Here is a 23,762-nt window from a genome sequence, read left to right on the forward strand (position 1 = left end):
GCACAGCATAGTGACAACGACGAATCGGTGGTTCGGTGGTGAAGCAAGAGGACCGGCAGGAGGCCCAGTAGTGACGTATGCTGCCAGATTAGCTGCTATTGGCTAATCGCGTTAGCAACTTCCGGGCGACGAGCAAAATTTTCTATGAGTGCAGATCCGAGTGACACGACAAGCGACACGGGCATTTCGCTTCGCGCGATGGCGTCGCTCGTCACTTGCCGCTGTTGCGTTTGCGTGAGTTTTCGCGTACATGGAGTTCAGCCTTTAGGTCTGTGGAATCAAGCTGTCAGTTGGAATGCATCTAAAACCTTTCTCACTGTCTTACAATGAACTCATAGAACACTTGATGATGCTGTGTAAAAGCCCAATAACTCTAGCAGGACCCAAATTTAGCACTACTTGAGCCTCCTATAAGCTTTCTTTTGCATGTGCATTTGCCGTGTTCGTACGGTACAAAACACGCACACACCGTGTACTAACAGTAGGCGGCAAAGGGCCAGAAAGCAAAATGGGGCAGGGTTGGACTCCGTTGGTCATCTTTCTCGTCGCACATTAGGAGAAGGAACCAGAGCCATGCCTGCACACACTAGGTGGTAGCCTCTCAGCCTTTTCACATTCACTGCGGCTCTTGGTTGCTGGAATTGTATTTTGGCGCAGCCATGGCACAATTTCATCAAAAACCATTAATTTGTAGTAGCATGTAGCAGGCTTTATGCAATGGTGCAGGCTGGCGCAACTGGCGTAGCATTACCACCACTGCATCTTATTCCTATGGAGCTTGCCTACTAATAGTGTTGCATAAAAAGGTGAACATATCGAGGAGAATAACGCATGCGACTGGCCACAGTTACTAGAATCTATACTAGAAGTCATTACAGATTTTATTTTTTTATTTTTTGGCTTATCTGAGTTTGGCTGCAGGTATAAATGATACATTTGCTATCTCAGGACACCAATCGCCCAATCTAGCTTGTTTAGTATTCCCCTTCTGTGGCCCTTGGGGTTATCTGGCAGTACTCTCAGAAGTACAACACCAATGCAAGATAACTTTTTCAGAGTTCACAAGACTTTTCATGCTCATGCCTGAGGCTTTCCATTAGCACAAAATGCACGCAATTAAGCACCAATTTTATTTTCTTGGTGTGGATCTTTGAACCTGACATTTTTTTTAACCAATTCCCGAAGAGGCTTCATTGAAAATAACTACTAGCATGCAGTAGCCTGGTCCAGGTTACCATACGCAACACACATCTTAATGATGAACTAATAACATGCCAGCTCACAATGTCTATTAATTACCTCATCAAACCCCAGTATGAAAAAAAGGCTGCTCACACAGGCAAAGAACTGACCTTTGTAGTAGTGCATAAGCATGAGGACCTCGTAGACCCCACCACCAACATGGTTGATTACAGAATCCACAAAACCAATTATATTCTTGTGGCCACTCAGATTGCTCTGCAAAAGTAGTAAACAAGCACCTATAGACCCCACCACCAACATGTTTGATTACAGAAACTATAAAACCAATTATATTCTCGTGGCCACTCGACAGCTCTGTAAGAGCAGTAAACAAGAGCCTATTTATGTGTGAGCATACAAGTGGCAAAAAAAGAAGAGACAGTGAAACGCCTATATAACGAAATGCGAAGGACTGAAAAATTGCCTCACATAGAGTTCAATTCATTATAACGATTGCAACCCCCTATGGCCCCCAATAAAGTAGGATTAGCATCTTGACAGAAACCAACTTTTACTCCGGGTGGGTACTGTATAGAGTTAGGGAAAGAAGTCAGTACTTTCCTTTTCTCCCGAACAATGTGCCTCGCAGAATATGCAACTATGGCTAAGCTGATGTTGTCAAGCATGACAGTGTGCCAAGTGACAGCGTTGAAGTGATACAGTCATACCCGGACTTACTAGACAGGAAGGTGCGGACATGGCCCAAAGTTTATGCCCAGTTCATCAGTGACCTCAGGCAGCCGAAGTGCGCGGTGACAGAGGAGAATCAAGACTAACACAGCGAAGCGTAGGAGGCACTGGCATTGTGTATGTCAGCATGCCTCCATTGCTACTTGTGAATCAGTAGCATGCAAACGCACGCATGCCTGCTGCTTCCTGTGCTAGCTCACCACAGTGACAGATGTCATTAACCACACCGCGATTGGATGATGGGGTTTTTACTTGGCAGAAGGAGCAGAGCAAAGTTTTTGTGCAGGCTGTCAGCATCGACAGATTTTATTTTGTGATGCTACAGTGTACTACGGTGCTTCAACAGTTGCACATAGCTAGAGTGAAATTATTACTGAATGAACGATCATGCCTTATCACACATGTTGGTTTTGGTTATAAAATTACAATTACACAACTGGGAACATGTAAGCTTTCCGTTAAACAGGAAAATTTGTGTAGCTCACAACGCATCACTATAATACGAAACTAGCCAGGATCAGTTATCTCCTTGCTCAACCAGGCAATTTTGTAGTAGAGGCATTCGTTGCAGAGGCGTTTCACTATCAAAAGAAGACTGAAGCCACCATCTTAAAAGGATGTCCATACAAAGGCTTTCAAAGCCTTACACAAGACGAGCTCCTTGCACTACAGGAATGATTCTCTCAAAGGCGCCCACAAATATAGACCAGAAACTCTCTATGAGAGCTGCTGAACTGTTATATGAGAGATGCAATACCATCTGAACCCTTTCTTCGCATAGCACATTAAGTTCCTTTCATGCAGCTGCAAATCAGACAAACTATTTACAGCATCTACTGCCATTCTTTGGGCACTAATTTCAGCTCTCAATAACAACAAAACATGCCTTTAGAACATAAACCATTTTAACTTCACCTTTCCAGACTTCACAAACCTTTAGGCATGTATCTGCCACAACCCATATTTTGATACAGAACACTCAATACCTCACAACGTACACCTTTCAGTCAAGGACATCTTGCGAATTTTATAGTTACAAAGCTTAAAATTTATTATTTCCAATGTACAAACAATGAATGGCATGCTTTAGATTAGGCTAATGGATTCCTGGAAAAAAAGAAACAGAAGTTGCAGCACAATAGTTAACACTTTCATTGAAACAATACAACGTTCATACATCTATAAAAATTTGTACCACAGTCCAATGTGCAAAAAATAAAACATGCTGCATTTGACGAAGTCTTACCGCTATCTGTATTTCACGTTTGCAGACATTCAGGCCATGCTCCTCATTGACAAACATCCGCTTCAGTGCATACCTCACATTGTTAGACCCTTTCACTAGGAAGACTATTGCAAAGCCCCCTGAAAAACAGACGAAAAGGTGAATATAGCAATCACAAGCAAGTTCCTTGCACATTCTGAACAAAGCGTACAAAATAACATATCACACCTCTAAAGAACGTAGGCACAGAAAACCTCTCAATTAAACGTGGCAATCCAATACATGCCAAGCCATCAGAGAGAGAGAGACTTTAATGAATAAAGGAAAGGTCTACCAAGCCATCAGGGTAGTAGAGGTTATGCATATGCAGACATGCCTTTCCATATTGAAGGAAATCCGGGATAGGACGTCTTCTGGCCCCAATTCTATGGCCTACTTAAGTAGGCACACAAAGGAAATAATCTAAGCTACAAAGGACCGCAACAACCGCAGGTCAATTTTTGCCTCTACCACAAGGGCTTACCCATACAATACACATATGATATGGGAGTGTCTCCACATGAGACCACCAATATGCAACATCTTACACCACCACCTACACCCTATGTTTTGAGATGACTGGCCTTCCCCACCAACAGACCTCTTCCTGCTGCCACACTTAATCCTGAAGGTCCAGAACATAACGGAAAAGAATGATAAACACACTGCATGGACACAAACTAGGCATTTTGAAAAAATAAAGTTTTTCTCCTTCTCCCTGCAATATCATGAAATGCCAGACAAATGCTCGCATTACAAAAGACAATGTCAACATTGCATACAAAGAGAAAACAGCTAAATGTAGACTCATCACAAGCACAATTACTGTGTACCATGCTCGCAGGATTGTGTTTCGTGTATGAATTGGCAACACCAAATAATGGATTTTTTCTGTGCTAAAGCCAAGACAGCAGCTATGAGGCTCACCACAGTTCTGAAGGGCTCAGGATTAATTCCTATTGCCTTGAGTTCTTCTTCTCAGTTCATTATGTTATAAACCAGCTTTAACGTGCCAAGTGATTAACTGTACATAAGCAGTTTCACATTTCACCCGATTAAAATTACATCATAGTGTCCACGACTGCACTCAGTAGTATGCAAGCCACAATGTTCAAGGCACAAGAACGAAGTTCTCTCAACTTCAAGCTGCCCTGAAACAGTTTTGTTTATTTAAAAATTCAGGAAAATTATTTAAAGAAAGGTAAAGATATCTTGAAAGCAACGGCATTTCAAATACTAAGTTATTGTACACAAAATGCTACTAACTTGCAAGCCCACAGATCACAAACCTCTATTATGTCAGTGTACGGAAGCTGCTCATGAAAAAAAAAGACGGGATGGGGCTCAATTTTTATTTCTATTTCAATATCCTGTGTTTATACATAGTGTATATTGGTGCCCTTCCCCTATGTTTTCTTTATTGCTCCCCCCCCCTCCCCCCTTCTCTCCTTCTCCCTGTCCTTTTATTCCTGCTAGCCACAGCAAAGGTGCTTCAGGTTTCGATGGCAGACGCCGCAGCTAGCAACATCTTTTACTTGTATTTCTATTATTATTAATAATAAATAGCCAGTAACAATACCAACTCAATTTTTAATGGCCACCAACTTATGGACTGTGATTAACAATGTAACGCAAAGAATAGTGATGTAGTGCCGATGACAATGACATAGCATAACCAAGATCATAAGCCACATGACATCATGCTAATAATAATGAATAGTTAAGAAAACTAAGCAATAAGTCAAGCTACTTCTGGAAGCCTTTTTTTACATACAATTCGACTTTGCACATCAGTATATGCAGGTTTCATGAAAAATTTATCCCTTAGCTGATCGCTTTTCTTGCAGCAGTTGATATATGCAACTCGAAACAGTTCCACCGACACGAAGTACATATTCTGTAAATGTTCTGAAAAACGGCTTTTGCCACTCGTGATCTTAGCACAAAATAGACTGCATAAAAATGAGTGTGCATTTTATTCTACCCACTACACTGCGAAGACCAACTCACAGGCCTCTTGAACAGAAGCTTTGAAATGTTTTCTGTGTATGTCAACATATTTAGTCGAGCTTCAAACACACCATTGTGTTTTTGGCTCATCCGGCCTTTCTTACGCCTAAAAGACCTATACCACTACTGTAGTTTTAAAAACTCACCAAACTATACATCTTGCAATTTCAAAGTTTGAAAAAAGCAAAAATCATGGCTTTGACAGTTTTTGTCAACAGACATCAGAACAGAGCCATGTATGGTGCAGCAGTAGAAAAAATTGAAGGAATGCATTCAATTCTGGGAGGCCTTCCAGACTGAGTGCAATCCTTCTATGAAAGTATCCGAAAAAAAAAAAAAAACTAGAATGAGCTATACAATCAATTAAAAAGAAAACAAAACAGGTGGAGTCATCCACAGTGTTCCCAACTAGACATTTTTTCAACATTTTGAGGTGGTGATTGCATTCCTTGGAACCCAATCGTTTCACTTGATATTTCGATAAACTATTTTAAAAGGGCAAAAACAAACCAAAACCGAACTTAGTTCAGTGGCCAAGACGGCAGCTTTGTCAGACATAGCAATGCCATCACAAACGTTATTGAATAAACTCTATTACACATACTGAATGGCTGAAATGGCAACTGGAAACAATGACTGCACTCATAAAATGCTAGAATTATTAAATACAAGCATGAAAATTTTGTCCAGAAGACTTGAATTCAGTACTCAGTACCAAAGTACAGGTAACGTCTGTGATGCCACAAACAGTGTTGCAAGTAGAAATCGCCCAAGTTGAGGCAACAGACACAACAATAGAAATTGTTTTTTGTAAGAAAACATTATATCACATAGCTGCCAAACTTCGTAAAAATGATCAGGATAGAGCGTAAAAGCATTAATAAAAGTTCAAAATATGTGAACCTTGAAAAACCTATCAAAAATTTTCATTCCCACCATGAACATGCCAAACACTACAATGGGCAATCAACCTAAAAAAAAAAGCATGGGCATTCCAACGAAGAAATACAAACTAACCTGCCAGTAATTCACAAAAATGAGAAAGATATGTTTAACTAGTAATAAAATACAATTGTGAAGCCTTTATCTGAAAGTTTAATCAATAAATCATGGTGCCCACAGCTCACCATTAATCAACATCTGAGGGATGCATTTTTAGTCAAATATTCTCTTCCCAGTGCCGTGCAATGCAGAACTTCTTGACAAACTCTAGACTGATCGTGTTTTTGAGTTCTCTTTATGGAAAAAAAGAGCATAACAAATTGCATGGACACAAACTAGGAATTTCAACAAATGAAGTTTTTCTCCTTCTCCCTGCAATGTCACGAAATGCCAGACAAATGCTCGCATTACAAAAGACAATGGTCAACGTTGCATACAAAGAGGAAACAGCTAATTGTAGACTCATCACAAGCACAATTACTGTGTACCATGCTTGCAGGAGTGTGTTTTGTGCATGAATTGGCAACACCACATAATGGATTTTTTCTGTGCTAAAGCCAAGACAGCAGCTATGAGGCTCACCACAGTTCTGAAGGGCTCAGGATTAATTCCAATTGCCTTGAGTTCTTCTTCCCAGTTCACTATGTTATAAACCAGCTTTAATGTGCCAAGTGATTAACCGTACATAAGCAGTTTCACATTTCACCCGATTAAAATTACGTCATGGTGTCCACAACTGCACTCAGTAGTATGCAAGCTACAATGTTCAAGGCACAAGAATGAAGTTCTCTCAACTTCAAGCTGCACTGAAACAGTTTTGTTTATTCAGGAAAATTATTCACAAAAAAATAAAAGGTAAACACATCTTGAGAGCAATGTCATTTCAAATACTGTTTTTGTACACAAAATGCTACATGGCTAACATGCAAGCCAACAGATCACAAACCTATATTACGTCAGTGTACGGAAGCTGCTCATGAAAAACACAGGATGGGGCTTAATTTTTAATGGCTACTAACACATGGACCATGATTAACACTAATACAAAGAATGGTGATGTGCCTATGACTGACATAGCATAACCAAGATCAGTAGCCACATCATGCTACTACTCATTAAGTTGGTGCACAAGCAAGACAGCCTGCTTGTTGGGGCAGTGCACTGCCTTTCTTAACATAAAGGGTTACCTTCGTGCATGTGATAAAGCAGCACAGGCACCAATACTTACCAACAAGGCATGCTGGATGAGTTTCATTGACTACATAACAATGTTGGCCTTATTCCCTTGCCTTTGCATAAAAAATGATATTTGGAGTTTCTGAACGTACAAAATACTCAGAAACACCAAAGGCACTTTAATTCCTGAACACCCACTATTTAGTTTCATGCATTCCTACACCACTGAAGAAACATACTGCAGACATACTGCAGATATACTGCAGGCATACTGCAGCCTTCAGACAAATGTCTTGAGCTACTTCTCGACTTTCTTTCAAAATCCAAAATTTTTAGTAAGTTCACATGAAAGAAAAAGTGAGTATTTCTCCTTTTTCGACCAAAGTCACATCATTACTACTCAGACTAAACTCTCATTAGTGTCACAACCAAGCAAACCATAATGTGTCCCAGAAACCGACAACAAAAGTGAACAAATACAATGATAGACAGCACTGTCTGGAATACTAAAGCTGTAACACTAGTATTCAAAACAACACAAGTGCAATGAACAAGCTCCTATTCCATATAATCAGCACTGGTACTTTTAAAGCCCTATTCGCTGCCTACCTAGCTCGTCAGTAATCAAATTATTGCAACTTTAGCAACAAAGTAGTTCAAAACTTCATTCATTTCGTCTCTGAGGGCATGGCAACGCAGAAGGCGTGAAGGGTACGCCCGTGATATCAACAGCTCGTCATAGCAAAAAGAAAAAAGCACTGCACCCTATTTACAATCCTAGCAGCGCTAAATGAGTAAAACCTAGCTACAAAAGAAGTAGGTCATTAAAGCAAGAATTGATCTAGAATAGTGTTTTACTAAAAGGGTCATAACACCATTTTTCAGACTCAAGTTGTTTAACTGTATGTTGTTCGCTATGCATCTCGGAACACCTGGGTAAAAAATATGAGCTCACTTGGTGCAGCAAGTAATTTGTAATTGAATTTTTAAAAGTTCTCCAGAAACATATGTCAGTCAGGCAACACTGGCACACTCCTGATCCATGACGACATAAGCCGACGGTCACATGCTTGCTTGCGACTGAACGAGTGAACTGAGCACTGCACGTAGTGAGCGTCTGGGAGTGGGTTTTCCGTTGTTCGGGCTAGGGGTGTGGAGGGGCGTTGGAGAACCCACACCCCATGACAGGGGGACAAGGGCAAAAAACGCCAGTGCCTCTCTCTTTTCTGTCTAGCTTCTGCCCGATCTCGGTGACATCACCACAATGTGCCGCGGTGAGACTTAAGTAGGCGTGCACTCTGCTCCAAACAGACCGTGCGTACGTGCACGCAGCTTCGCAGCCAACGATGGCGCTGTTGGGTCATGATGTCACTCAAGTTGCAATATGGCAGTCACTGCCAGGACGAGCAGTTAGAGCCGATGACATCTATAGTAGGATACAACTTAAAAAAAAAAAAGCAGCAGTTGGTAACACTGGACCCCAATTCTCGGCGTCCTGTATTACTCTGCTAGCCAATCACAACAGTAAATGAAATCAGCTTTTTAATGTTTGACTTTATTAAACAAGCCAAGTAAATTCAACCCCATATAATTTTTTTTCTTGCGATTAGTTTGTTTAAGTAACAAGGAAAGTTAACGGGCTACTTTTTTTGTCGCAGAGGAATTCTGTCCGGCGGTCCAGAATGTGGGCGAAGCTTCACTGCAGACTTAAGCTGTGTCAGACTACAATTGCAATTTCTAGCTCAATTATGCGCGTAGAGCACTACTACTTTTTTTATGTATGTATAATAACGTTGTTGCTAGTAATTGCAACGTAAAACCATGATGTGTTGGTACACCATGTCATGACCCCTTTAAGAACGAATGCAAAGGCCTTTTAAAACTTTTTTTCTTCCTCCGAATACTATTTTTCCCCTTTCAAGTAATTTCCCATACGTACGCAGTCTAAAGGGACATTGAAGACAAACTCAAAGTGGGCCATATTGACTGACTACAGCATGTTAATCACAAAAAGGGTACTTTCACTGAAAATGGGATTTCTACACTGTAGAAAGGACCAGAAAATGAAATACAGGTATTGCCACCATTGGTCACTTTCATGAGCCAACTGTTATGACAGCAATATTTTATTAGTCATTTTTACGTAGATCTACATCAACTTGCAGCCGTTGATCACGAAGTCCCTTATATTAGCAATGTCATTAATATTATGAGTTTGAATTCTAGTGCAGGGGTTCTCAAACTGGGTTCCGCGGAACACTGGGGTTCCGCGGGCTGTCTTCTTGTGTTCCGCGAGAACCCTCACCGGCTCTGACCCGGCAGCTGATATGAGACTAGCTCTGAGTGCTACTGAGCCACGCTTTGACTTGCTCTTAAAAGGGAAGCAGTACCACCCATCACATTAGTATTTGTATTAATCTGTGCAATAAACATTTAACCTTTGCAACTCTCTCTTTGCAAAAATGCACTCGACAACATTGATGGTAAGTGAAAGCGGGGGGGGGGGGGGGGGGGGGGGGGGGGGGGGGGGGGGGGGGTTCCCTGGAACTTATTGAAGGCTTTTGGGGTTCCTCCAAGCAAAAAAGTTTGAGAACCCCTGTTCTAGTGGTAAGAAAAATACTCCATATTCAAATCCAAATTTCACAAGGAGCACACATTTAGATAGCAAACGATGCCAGTACGGCCAAAAAAGCCAAAAAAATAGAATTTTACTGAAAATAACTGAATTTAGCTGTTCTAAGTGTCCCTTTAAGACAAGACCTAGGAGAGAACACACACCTCTCTTCCCATTTTAACTGCTTTCATCCATTCACTCATGGTGCTGTTCGGATGTCCAACCCAGACAGATATAGTTACTGCAATTTTCCTTTCCTTATAATGCCTTTGAGTATCAGTAAAATTTCAGACTGGCTCTCTACAAAATATAAGAACCTCGTTTCCATGATTTCTTTTTGTCAAAAATTCAAGGGATGGAAGTTTGCGCCATTTTTTTTGAGATTGTAAATTGAGTAATTTGTGTTTTTCATCTTCTAAAAATGGAAGAACTAATTATGAGTGCTCATATTATTGCACGACATACTTCATTTTCGCAAAAGAGACATTGAAAGGACACTTAAGACTAAAAAAAAAGTTTCCAGAAAATATTGATTAAATCATCAATTTCCTTACAAAAACTGTAGGTCAGTCTCCAGACTGCATATACTTCTTATGTATGTTTAGACGCATTTTGTTCATAAGAGCAGCACCCCAATTGACACCATATTGTATTTCCAATACCCTGTGACATCAGGGGTGGCAGTATAAAAATAATGGTGGAAGAGTTTTTCCCAAGCAATATAACATCAGTGATCATGCACCTTGCCCAAGGCAATTAAAAACATTTTAAACTACCTTCATGTGGCCAAGTGCTCATAGAGCATATTAGATAAGTAAATAATGAGCGGATACCTGTGATGTAGTACTCTGACACTAACAAAGACATCCATAAACCACTAATTTTATGTTCCAACTAGACAACAAGCTTCAATTACATCTTCCTTGCATATGGAACAAATTTAGCTATAAGCATGAATTCTAAAGTGGAGCATTTAGTTCTCAGTGGTCATTTCAACTTATCTGGTTTAAGCCAAGCTCCCATGCTGGCACTCATTAGCTTGATAACATACGACAAGAATGCACTTGCTCCAAAAATATACATCACTCAAAAAAGCCATGTTCAGTATTAAATCCTTTACACAACACAATGACAGCAGGGCCAAGACTCATTGGAATTTTGAATTTTTTACTTGATGCTATTTCTATTCAGTCTTTTCTGAATGCAAGGCAGCTCCTCCTTTAGTTTCGTCAATGCCACTTAATGAAAGTTTCTTGATATTAAGGATTTTTCATATGCCTAAAGAAATAGGAACGCAAGCTTGCTATGGACACAATGCATCCATGACAGAACACTACATGAAACGAGACCACTTCCAGTAACACAAGGAAAATGATTTTCTGAATAATTCTTAAAGCCTATAGAATTTAAAAACTGGTTGCAGCGTAGTTCCTGCAAGAGCTTTACACCATGACTGCATATCCCTAGAATGTGGCCAGGCAATTTCCAGTTGCTGCTCAAGCCCAGCGCATGAAAGGTGCTGAATTTAATGCTCCATCTCATCTCCACAAAGAACACAAGTAAAAAAAAAAAACCCTCTTTTGCCGTTACATAAATGTACTGAAGCAAACATCAGAAATATGCTATGACCTCTCACACAAGTCACTTTCTTTTCTGTCCCTGAAAGCGCTGGCGTTTAACGCAGCAACAGAGGTGTCTTCCAATGCATTTAAAAAACGACTCCAATGCATGGCAAGGCCGAGTACCTACTACTGCAGTAAAGTGGTCTTTCTTTACTTCTTTTTAAAAACAGCACTGTCTCGCGAAGTCAACAGGACGAGGGGGCATTTACTCGGCCGTGCACTCTCCGCTGACCCCGTTTTCGCCGTGTGCGCTTGGTCTCATTGTGACACACCGCATCCTCATTGGAAATTCAAGGCGCACGACTGCTACGCCACACGGCGCGCTAGCTCTGCTCGATTTTCAATGCTACAACAATACGGCAACCATACATTGCTCATTTGAATTCGCAGCCAAATGTGTGACCGAGTCACTGAGCCTCTGAGGAGTTTCAAATCACTGACGCACGCATTAACGCCGTTTGACTATGATACTCCGAAACGATAGAAAAAGCCGACGGTTGTATATTGGGGAGCATGGAATACCAAGAGTGAGATATGGGGGCAAGTGCAATGCGGGCAGTTAAATCTTAAACAAAACTGGGCTGATTTTGCCGCGAAGGCAACGAGCCGTTTTTTCGACACAAGACATTGCAGGTGTACGCAAGGGCTTAAGTCACGCAGCATCGGCGATTTAATGGACACGCTCAACAAGCTGCGGCGTACGAAAGCAGAGAGGACCATTCGATCAGCACAGTTGAAAGTTGAAAATGAAAGTTTCGGCCAAGTTGACACCTGTCAGAGGGAACAGACTTCCCCATTCGGGGCGGTCTTACGTTTGCGCCCGAGTGTTGCAACGCCTTTTGCAGTTGCCACTCACCGGCCAGAAAACACGACGCCGAACCAAACAAGCGCCTGTATGTTTGAGAACAAAACTAAGCTGGCGCTAATCGGGGCGAAAAAGGGGCGGGGGTGAAAAACAGGCAGCATGACTCACCTTCAGCAATCACGTCTTCCACTGTGACGGTGTGCCGTCCCACGGTGAAAACTTTGCCGACAAAGTTGTTGGCTTCCCTAGCTGCACCCTGGTCAATCCTCTCGAAACGCGAGAATAGCTTCTTCATCTCGAAATCAAGCAGACGTGATGGTCCGTTGCAGAACAGTACGAAGACCCTGTCTTGAGTTGCTATAACATAGGCCTCCTGTCACCGTGCGGGCGAGGAAAACGCTCAACGCTGCTACGAGGTCCGCGAGCTGGGATAGCTGCGACAGCAGCTCACACTGGGGCCGAAATGCTCTAGATAAGGCATCTCAGGGGCGCATGATCTAACTGTGGGCGTCGCACGGCGCAACGTAACAGCGCCAGCTCTTTACCTGACATTCAGTCAAGCGCTCGACGCAGGCGACCATTCGGTTTTAGGGGAAACTGACGCAGCGGTGCCTGCGGCAAAGTATCGCTCTCGGTCTAGGCCTAAGCAGCCCAAGTCCCCCCTAACCAGCCAGCGTCAGCGGCCTGCTGCCCCCTGCCAATCTCCAGTTACGTCTCTGTTCGACACGGCGGCGGCGCGCTCCGCCAGGTCATGTCTCATGGTTACGAGTGGGACCGAAATTCGAAATGTACTGCGGTTATTTTTGTGTTGCGTCGCGGAGAGCGATGCGATGCCACAGCTTCTGAAAAGCTTGTTTATGTTTGTAATTCAAGCAGAAATAGCAATCATGGCGGCGCCGATCGCCGGGAACGGAAGTCACACTAGGGCGCGTTTCCTGCCGCCTGCCACGAGCGGATTGTAAAGCGCGGGAAATACGACAAATGTGAAATCGTTGCTGCGTTTCAGCCTAATTTCCGAGCCTGTAGATATGGAAAGCAGACGCAGGTATACTTACACCAGCAGCGAATTCGTTTCCTCAGTGCATTTGATATTTCGTAGGGAAATAACTCACTACTGCCGCCCAAGAGGCAGTGTTACGTAACACAGTGCTGATGCTGCTCGAAACAACTAGCAACATTACCGCACTTAGCATCAGTAAGCATTGGGTGTTCAGAGCCATAACCGGTTTCATGAATATCCAAGATTTTGTGGACCCGTCGCAGTGACTATGGTATCCAGCTGCTCAGCCCAGGGTCACAGGATTGAAACCCAAACGCAGCATTCGCATTTTGGAGGAGGAGAAATGCAAAATTGCTCGTATGCTGTGTGATGTCAGTGCATATTCCAGGTGGTCAAAATTAATCAGGAGCTTTCCGCAGTGGCGTTCCTCATAGCCAATGGGAAGCTTTGGGACATTAAAGCCCACATAACATGCCTACTGTGTTATGCACAGCATACTGCAAGGCAAATCACACACACTGCACTGTCAATCTTAAAAAAGCACCATGAACCTTTCCAACAGCAATTCCTTTGAGCAACCAATGTTTGGCACAAAACGCCCATCTGCGGAGCAATGTCAGGCCACTTAAAGAAACCCAAGTTGGCCAAAAATAAACTGGAGCCCTCTACACAATGCCCCTCATAGACCATATGCAGCTTCGGGTCATTGAGCACCACAGAACAACCAACATCGGAGGTCGTGGGTTCGGATCCCACCGGCGGCATGCGGTTGTTTTTTCTTCTGCTTTTCTAATCAATTAGCTTTAAGCGACAACATATTCAGTAATATTCTTACTTGATCAACACCACAAGAAGATAAATAAATTAAAAAAAAATCCCCTGTGCTCCTTGGTTTCTGTGGCTGTTGGCTTCTCTCATGCAATCTATACAGGCAGATGCACCAGCATGCCTACGCAGTCCATACATTACTGCCAACTCCTCCAATAAGTAATGTTCTAAACATGGCACAGCTATGTTCCAATAAAGCATACCACCTACATTAAGTAATGCATTAAGTAATGCAGATGTTATACGTATTTCTCATCTGGTTTAAATTTCCAGGAGTCATGGCATAGACAAAGGTGTGCAACCAAAAGATACATTCAATGCTGTTAAAGTTGAAACATTCCATTAAAGGCCAGAATGATGCAACATCCAAAAATTGGAGCTCTCCATCATTTGCAAAGGATGGAAAATCATGCTATAGCAGTAAATGGTTCAGTACCAAACAATGGTTGTCCCCACAAGGAGAAAAAAGAATGAGTCAAAAGAAGATGAATGACCAAGTAAAATGACCATGATTATTGCAGACATTCATACATCATTTCATCCAAGTGACAATCACTCAAGTAACTGACAATCATCTGAGCCCAAAATGGGTCACATGTTTAAAATCACTCTGTGCATATTCTATACATTATTTCACTTCAGAGCAAATATCTATCATTTGAAGAATTGGAAATGACCAATTTACAGTAAAAAAAGCACATAAAACTGCAAAACAAGTGGCCAAAATCCAAATAAATGCACTACACCAAACAATCCACAATCACTTGGATTTCTTCAAAAGCATAGGAGAGCTCGTGAGGTGCAACAAACTCAGGGCAGAGGGAGGAGTGTATGAAACCTTTTTAGCCACCCTTTGTGTCGGAGTTTGGCCAGTGTTTTTCAACATAGCATGGCCCACTGTTTTCCTCCCACTCTTCTTTTTTGATGCATGGCTTCCATTCTTCACTGGGCTTCTCTGTGACAACACAAACAGTTCATGTGGTGTCAAGCCCGTTTCCCGGGATTTGCTCCTAGTAAATCGAGATGTGCATTCGGGTAACACTGGAGACCCCAGTGAAGTTTCTGATGACTCAGAAGTTGTGAACATTACATTATCATCACTCACGCACACACTTTCTCCTGCTGAGGCAGAGCACAACTGTCCATCAAAATCGGCTTGAGCTGCCGCAGCACTGCCCAAAGCAACAACCTTAACTGGTGAGCATTCATAGCTCTTCACATTAAACAGGCGCCTTGGCGTTTCAGTCTTCGTCAGTGATGTCATCCGTCCCAGAGCAGCCACAGAAGAGTTTGACAGCACTCGCTTGGCAGCTGGAGATGCCTCAACAGCATTTAAGTGTGACAGTGCCGACTTTGGTGTTGAAGGAGAGCTTAGAAGCTTCTTTGAAACTTTTCTACGCGGTGTCAAGAAACACTGCTGCTCAGTGCTTTCTGACAGCTCACTGCCTGAGCAAACATTAAGTTTCTTGGGTGTCTTTTCACTCCTGGGTGTTTGCTCAAGAGCACAAGGAGAGGTATCACTGGTGGGAGAGCTGAAGAGACACTCTGGGCTATGACTTCCAGGAGGTGTTGATTGAACACGAGAAAAAAGCATCTTAGGGCAAAAACCTCTTTTTAGTGTTGTGCTAGATTGAGCACATTGCACTTTGGCATTGCTAAGCATATCTCTCGCGGCATATTTGACTGGAGTTTGAGATTTCGAAGTTGTCGGTCTAGCAAGACGGTTTTTTTCTGGAGTTTCCTCTACTACTGGCAGTACTACCGTGACGCTAAACTTTTTCCGCAGGAGCTCTTGCCGACGCTGAACAGCTTTCCGTCCCTGCTTTCCGTGAGGTGTCTCTGGTACAAACGTTGTCTTCAAAACATGTCGACGCTTTGCCTTTGGTGTTGAAAGGACACTCTTTTGTAGTTTTGCGCCACCTACTGTATTTTCACTGACCTGTGCATTGTCTGTCTTAGTCCTTTTTTCACGTTTTCTTGGTACCTCAGGGTCAATGGCTCGGCGTTTTGACGAAGTCTGCTTCACCACAATTTGGCGCTTCTCAGGCACTGAAGGCTGAGAAAGGTCCACTCTAGCCATAGCTTTGCTCTCTACAGCATTTGTTGGATTATCAGTGCCCCGCTGGAAATTGAGTGAAGATGGAATGCTTGATAGATAAGACTCCTGAGATTGCACAGACAGTACAGAGCCCAACTGGAAAAAGTCACCTTCAGAAGCAAGCGAAGAGTTATGCTCAGTGGAAAGGGGAACATCCAGTTCCTCGCCAATCTCCACAATAATATCTTTAAGGTTTTCTAGGTAGCTGCAGCTTACAACTCCTTTCAAGAACTCACTAGCACTGGCAGGTTTATCAATAAAGGAAAGTGTCCTAAGAAGGGATGTCACCCTTTCCACACAGTTGCCTGCAGGCTGAAAGTTCACTTCTTCTTCTAATGCCAACAAAGCCTGCAGCTGATATTCACGCACACGTCGCTTAAAGCTGTCATCATCTTTCAGGCTAGCATACTTCTCTGCAATTTGGACACAACCCAAAGTGAAGTGATTTTGGAGCAGCTTGCAGGCGATTTCACCACTGCTCAATTCACTTTCCTGGCTCTCAGCAAACCGCTTGACTACACTAACAATGTTTTGGGCACAAGTGAGCAATGAAACTGGCAATTCAGAGTCAAGTGCAGCATCATAGCACTGCATGAGATGCATCACAAGCTGATCCTTGTCACAGCAGGGACTGGTGACAGGCACAGTTTCTCTCTTGGTGAACGAAGAGGGGCTTTCAGCACCCTCTATGGTTGCAGAGCTGAGGACGGGCAAAGAAGCACTGACACATTTTCGCATATTATGTACAGATGCTGGCCGTGTGGGCTGATCACTCATAACTCGGTGCTCACCCTTGTCCTTGCTAGCTGGTGCTTTCATCTTGTACTCTCGTCGAAGCATCTGCAATAAACATTCTCGAGAAGTGGACTGCTCCTGCATGCCACTAAGCTCATCTAGAGTGTTGGTGGATGCAGGAACAAACCACTTTTCCAGCACACTTGCTCCAAACGGCTTTTCAGTGACTGAACCTATGGTAATTGCCTGTTGGGCACACCCCGCTTCCCTTTCACTCCCATCTGCAAATTCGTGGCCAACATTGTGTAAAAACGCATTTGATGTCAGCGGGCCTGGTTCCGTAATTAAGTGCACACAAAACGACATGTGGTCTAAGGGGAACAGAAAACCATAGTGCCTGAGGCACGAGTGGTTCAAGGTAAGCTCAACAAAGAAAGCACTGTTGTCATTCACCAAGCAGGGCAACATTTCACTAAGAGCATTAGCAGGAGTCTTCGAATAGGTACGCATGCCCGAGCTAACGCACCGGAATATTTGCACCCGACTGGTCTGGAAGATGCACAGCCTGGCATCTTGTCGTGTCCTGCACATGATTCGTATTTCTTTCCAATCCACCGCAGTGACGGGCTCCTCCAACATGCGAGAGGAATTCGCACACAGCACGGCCGAGCCAATGGTGGTGCCGCTGTACACCACTGGAGTCGTCCTCTGCAGGGACTTGGTGGTGGCCCCCGACAAGTAGGAGTCAGCCACGTCGGAAAACGGAATGGCACTAAGAGGTCCCAGCGCCTCTGTGCGACCGTCTGAGCCCTGAAAAACACTTCCAGCAGCTACAAGAGTCGTTATGGGTATAACATCACCTCCGAGAGCAGTTATGGCGCTCCGAAGCTTGGGGCTAGCCACCGCACCGCGGATGACGATGTCAGATTCCAGAGGCGTCGTGTCGATCCAGAAAAACTTGGCCGATGCGCTCACGAGCAAAAGGCGGCGCACGTGGGCAGGCAGAATTTCGTCCGCGACGTCCTGGTCAGCCGTAGGAGGCCCGTCCAAGAAAGCGGCGACGTCGTCGTCTGTGCGCGGGCAGGGCGAGATGTTGAAGACGTAGTTGACATCTTCTTCATAGCTTTCATTCACGCAGGTTCTTTTAAGCTTTGACTTCCATTTCACGGGAGACGACAGATTTGGGGCGTCCCATTGGTATTCGGAGAATATCTGCGTCAACGCAGCCCGCAGTACGCTGCAGGGGGGATCTTTCTCCGGTACGCTGCGAGAACCACTGCGATCAATTGCGTCGCAGGCCTGCTTGTAGTGCTCAAACCGCCTCACCAGATCGTCTTCAAAGTCCTCGAAACTTTCCAGATTAAAGTCGCAGAAGAGGCGTTTCTCCATGCGCTGACGGGCAAGGCCATTGCTGCTATAAAACTTATAGCCCCACCGAGTCTTTTTTGTGCCGAAGTGCGTGAGAAACTTTAGACAGCAGTACTTCACCGCATTCACAGCCTGCTGGTAATCGGTAACGCTTTGTCGGTCTTCGCGGCTGAAGAAAGACGCTACATCTACTAAGAAAACAACTTTCGTTGAATTAAACATGTTTCGCGGGAAGAAACATCACTGGCAAACTTCGTACGGCCACACACAACGCGCCGTTTAAGCCATGACGGAAACGACGGAAGTAGCTCGGCCAGTTAAGGATCGAAAGTTGCCAACTTTAATTTTGTGAGACTTCTCTGTGTCATAAACTGGCAAAATTTTCTCAACATTGCTTTAAATACACTTAGGTGGTTCTCGTTTCGCTATTAAAAAATGTTACCCGAATGAGCGTGATACAAGCGTGAGGAGAGTAAACAGTTTTGCTTTTGTGGTAGCGGTGGTAGTGTGGTGATTTCTTCGAGAACATTGTAAACGGAGGCAGGAAAGAAGCTACCAAGTTTTTGTTTTCTTTAAGCGGGACATCATATTCAGAAATATTTAGTTTCTAAACACCAAATTTTCGCTGAAACATTTAAGGCTATTACTGCAACTTAAAAGTCTAGGCGGTGGCGCTGCGGTCGCTTTAGGATGGCCGCGTCGTCTGCTATTTTGAGCTTGAGGGGCGCAGCGGACGGTGGCTCGCGTGCACACAAAAACGTATTTAAGGAATGCAAACGTAGTTTTCGCCTTGGTCTCTTTTGTATTAATGAAACAAGACGCTTTATATAACCAAAACTTTAGTAAGGCTTGTTAAAGACGCGTTGGCAAACGGCTCTGTGTTCCGTCATGAAAGCTTAAAAGCTAGTTGTATCGGGCTTCTTAAACCGTATCTGCATGCATGCCAGTGCAAGTTAGTTTCTTTAGCTTCCTAGAAGCCGGTTTTGGTGGCTTCTAAACATAGAATTTGTATTTAACGAGGTGATTTTACGAAGTAAATGAGCCCAGGCCGATGCAGCGAAATTCATTTCGTGTTTTGATTAATTCTGAGAATGCCAATCAGCCAATCTTTTATTCCTTAGCACAACTGTTAAAAGAAGTCAAGGATAAATATCTTAATAAGGTGCTTTTATGCTGCAGTCGGTGCTGCTAGGAGCAAGGGGCCTGCACTTCGGGAAATTTGCTGTTACAGCCGCAGTGTTAGAGGTGTTCTAAGCGACGTGAGAGTTGTTGTGCCTCACATATTCATTATTAATTTTTTTTCTTCTACCTCACACACTAGCGCACTAAAAACGTGTCTCACGATTACGGTACTGTTCGAACCCGACCGCGGCGGCCGCGTTTCGATGGAGGCGAAACGCAAAGGCGCCCGTGTGCTGTGTGATGTCAGTGCACGTTAAAGGGGCTGCGAAACACTGCCTGGGGGAATACCGGCTATACTTCAGGTGGGTTCTTTATGTCACACAGATGCTGACTTAAAAAGAATTACAGGAATCGATGCACAGGAACGGGAGTTATTCAGTGAAGAAATTTCAAGATACAAGCAAACAGAACGCTGCCCTCAACTCGATTTTGGCGGGGCTTCCCACTCCTATTTCGCTCTCCCAATGACGGCACGTGGCGCAACCAATCAAAACAGCCAGCCAGAGCACGTCGCGGAAGTTTGTACTCCATGGTTGCCTGCTCTCTGTGAGACTGGCAGCGTTGTTTTCATGCCAGAGCGCCCCTGGTGGTGTATTTTTATTTTACTTGCCTTGCAGGGCTTTATCTAAGACAAACAAATTGTCTTTGTTGATATAATATAAAACGCAGACAGGTGACAAAATGTTTCTCTATTTATTCACACAATTTGCAGTATATTTACTGTTTGTCCGGTCATCAAGCTCGCGCCAGGTGATGTCATATCCGCTGCTAAAAACCCGCCACTGTGTGGCGACACCATCAGAGCCATGAAGTTGTTTTGGGGGGGACATTAAAATATTAAAAAACGGAATATACGCGGTGTTACCGACGCTAATAGCACCATTATAACTCACTGTATGCAATCAACAGGCAAAACAGTTAACTAAGATTGTGTTTCTGGGCCCCTTTAAGATCCCCAGGTGGTCGAAATTATTCCGGAGACCTCTACTACGGCACCTCCTTCTCTCTCTCTTCTTTCACTCCCTCCTTTATCCCTTCCCTTATGGCACGGCCCGGGTGTCCATCGAGTATAGTGAACTAGAATACTATACTATATGAGTATTCTAGTTCACTATACCATCGAGATACGCAAGACAGCACTGCTGCGTCATTCCCTTTCCTCAAAGCCAACTTCCAATTTTTAGGGGCACTCCCTATAATGCGAAATTTGAGTGCAGCTTAATTTTGCGATATACTGGGGCAGAAAACCTGACAACGCTAAGCTACCCGAATGACTTACTGAGCCCATGAACGTGCATGGCAAACACCTGCGCAAAAGCGACTGCGGAGACCTCCACTACGGCACCTCTTTCTCTCTCCCTTCTTTAACCCTTCCCTTACGGCACGGCCCAGGTGTCCATCGAGATATGCGAGACAGCTAATCGCTGCATCATGTCCTTTCCTGAAAACAAATTTTTGATTTTTTACGGAACTCCCTATAATGCAAAATTTGAGCACAGCTTAATTTTGCGATATACCGAGGCAGAAAACCTGGACAATGCTAAGCTACCCGTAATGACTTACCGAGCCCGTGAACGTGCACGGCAAACTCCTGCGCAAAAGTGACTGCGGTGGATGCTGTAGTCGGCAGACACCTTTGCAACCCCTCCGTTTCGTGGGACACATCAATAAGAGGATTTGTGAAAAACATGACTGACGATGCTGCATTCCCAAATGATGAGAAATTTGAGCGCAACTTGCTTAAGCTACTCCTAAGTACAATGCGAAGCATTGCCGGTTTGTTGCACAAGGCCTCTAACGAAACATATGAACGAATGCTCCTCAGGGGTGTAGAGTGAGCCCGGTTGCCGCATCCTCTCCCGCGTTTGCTGCTCCCTGCAAGAACTCGTTGCAACATGCTTGTCTCATTGCTTCAAGGAGGAACGCTGAAGCCACAGGACGAGTCTTCACTTGTAGTGGGCCACGAAGCGCATGGCCCGCACATGCAGAGTAGTGCGTGCCGGTACCCATGGTAAACGGCATGGACTCCACAAAAGGCCCCCATAGACACCCATGTATACGTGCTGGTTGACGGCTCGAGGGCCAGCTCAAGTTGCAACTAGCAGTTTTGTGGTGGAATATAACAGTTGCGCAAGAAAGCACCGCACCTGGGAAAATCAGGGCACAGTTTTTCACAAATCCACCAATGTGTCCCACCTGAAACAGAGCAGTTGCAGGGGTATCTGCATACCTGCTACCACATCCACCCCAATCGCTTTTGCGCAGGTGGTTGCAGTGCACGTTCTAGTACATGCAGCAAATTTGTCAGGTTCTATCAGATAATGAATGGTAGTTTACATCAGTCTAGAGCAAACTATATAGCAACTGTATTTTACCGGTACTCACCTATGGAGCAGAAATGTGGAGGCCAATGAAAAGAGTTCAACTTAAATTCAGGAAAACATAACCAGCTATGGAAAGGAAAATGATAGGTGCAGCATTAACAGACAGGAAGAGGGCAGAGTGGGTCAGGGCACAAACGTAGGTTGATGACATCCTAGTTGAAATCAAAAAGAAATGGGCTTGGGCAGGACATGTAATGTGAAGGCAAGATGGAACTGTTGGTCGTTAAGGGTAACGGGCTGGATACCGAGAGAAAGTAAGCGTAGCAAGGAGCGGCAGAAAGTTAGGCAGGCGGACGAGATTAAGAAGTTTGTGGGCATAAGGTGGCCGCAGCTGACACAGGTCAGGGTTAATTGGACACGGGAGAGGCTTGTCCTGCAGTGGGCATAGTCAGGCTGATGATGACCCACTATCTGTTTACAATAAAAAAAACTGCAACACACGCACACATGCCCCATAACTAACCTCAATTAAGAAAAAAAAGGGTACTTAGTCTTTCATGCCACTGGAAAGGCAACTATAAGAAAAGGATCTGATGTTTTATTACAGTCTGGGGATTTTGCAACTTTTCTATGTAGATGTGTCTTTATGAATAAAATGTTCCAGTAGTGGGTAAGGGTAGCTACGTTACTCTGAATAAACTTGGTATTAAATACACAGCATTGGACTAATAAGGGTAGACACTGCGGTAACTACTGGTGTTGTCAGCATCATCAAAGATAAACTACTGCATGCAAAAATAAATATTCTAGTGAGCTTCATGCATGTCCACGAGATGCGTCAGAAAAACCTTTTTTCACAACTACTTGCTAAACTATCTACAAAGGTGTAGTGTGGACATTCTTTTTTTGCATTATTCAATGCCAATTTTGCAAGGTTTAAAATCTACATATATGGCATATGTACCAAAAAAATAAATTCACATGTTAGACACAGTCATTCCGGAATAGGAAGCAAGAGAGGTGTGATCAACAATGGCCATCACATATGCCTTTAGCAGATAGCAAGAATGGCAAAAGCCTGCAGGCCAGTGTGTCCTACACCTGAATTAAAGTAGGTGATTCATTTGTGTAGTAAGGCACCCTTTTTTTTGCACTTCTCTTATGGGAGTTACCATAAGGGCCCATGTATTTTTCAAGCCTACCATCTTTGCCTACTTCTTCCAAGCTCACCTAGACAACCCAGCCCTCTCACCCTTGTGGCCATTAAACCATATTTAAACCTGAAAATGCATCATAAAGAAAGTGCGGTTTGTCACTGCACAAAGCTGATGGCACCAGACGGAAACTAATGGATGCCATGTAATGCAGAAGCAAAAAGCCAGAACACAGGCACTGAGGGGACATTAGATTGACATCAATACATAAATCACTACTCATGCCAGCAATGCCCTCTTCCAAGGCTATTGCCACTATGATATTGAATGTTTTTGCAATGTACAAGGGCAGACAGGTACAGCAGATATAGAAATGCTGCACATGAGGACAGTAATAATGCACGCATAAGAATAGTCGGAACTAAAAGAAAAATTTTAAATGCCCGATGTGGAAAGCACCTTCTCTGTGCAATCTGCTATTAGTAGGTTTGAAACGCATAACACAAATAATTTGTCCCAAACAACAATGTGCATCAACAGCTACTTATTTTTGCTGAAGAAAAAATCTCAAAATACAAAAATCTTTGTTGAATAACCAGAGTGCTACCGAAATTTTGCAACTGAAATCAATAACGCTCAATTTCTACCCTGTGCCTTGTGAGAGAAAAAAAAAAGAAAAAGATATAACCAAAATACAAAGGGCCATAA

The 23,762-nt window shown here is 43.6% G+C and overlaps 2 protein-coding genes across 4 annotated transcripts in view; both read right to left on the minus strand.

The window, feature by feature from the left end:
* The window catches only part of Nak (Numb-associated kinase), an 89,102-nt gene extending 75,835 nt beyond the window's left edge, over positions 1-13,267 (minus strand). For all 3 annotated transcript variants that reach the window (XM_089581868.1, XM_089581866.1, XM_089581865.1), the window contains exons 1-3: positions 12,534-13,267; positions 3,179-3,297; positions 1,353-1,458 (exon numbers count right to left, since the gene is read on the minus strand). In XM_089581868.1, coding sequence (XP_089437994.1) covers positions 1,353-1,458; positions 3,179-3,297; positions 12,534-12,660 — 352 coding nt within the window. In that variant the 5' untranslated portion in view covers positions 12,661-13,267. The remainder of the gene's footprint in view (positions 1-1,352; positions 1,459-3,178; positions 3,298-12,533) is intronic.
* Positions 13,268-14,683: 1,416 nt separating this feature from the next.
* LOC149352654 (treslin-like) lies at positions 14,684-18,750 on the minus strand. The gene has a single exon (XM_089581869.1). The coding sequence runs from the start codon at positions 18,614-18,616 to the stop codon at positions 14,954-14,956; it is 3,663 nt and encodes a 1,220-aa protein (XP_089437995.1). The 5' UTR covers positions 18,617-18,750; the 3' UTR covers positions 14,684-14,953.
* Positions 18,751-23,762: the final 5,012 nt, after the last annotated feature.

The sequence above is a fragment of the Amblyomma mixtum genome, chromosome 3 (genome assembly GCF_055824585.1).
Source record: "Amblyomma mixtum isolate Tamu chromosome 3, ASM5582458v1, whole genome shotgun sequence".
Lineage (NCBI taxonomy): Eukaryota > Metazoa > Arthropoda > Arachnida > Ixodida > Ixodidae > Amblyomma > Amblyomma mixtum.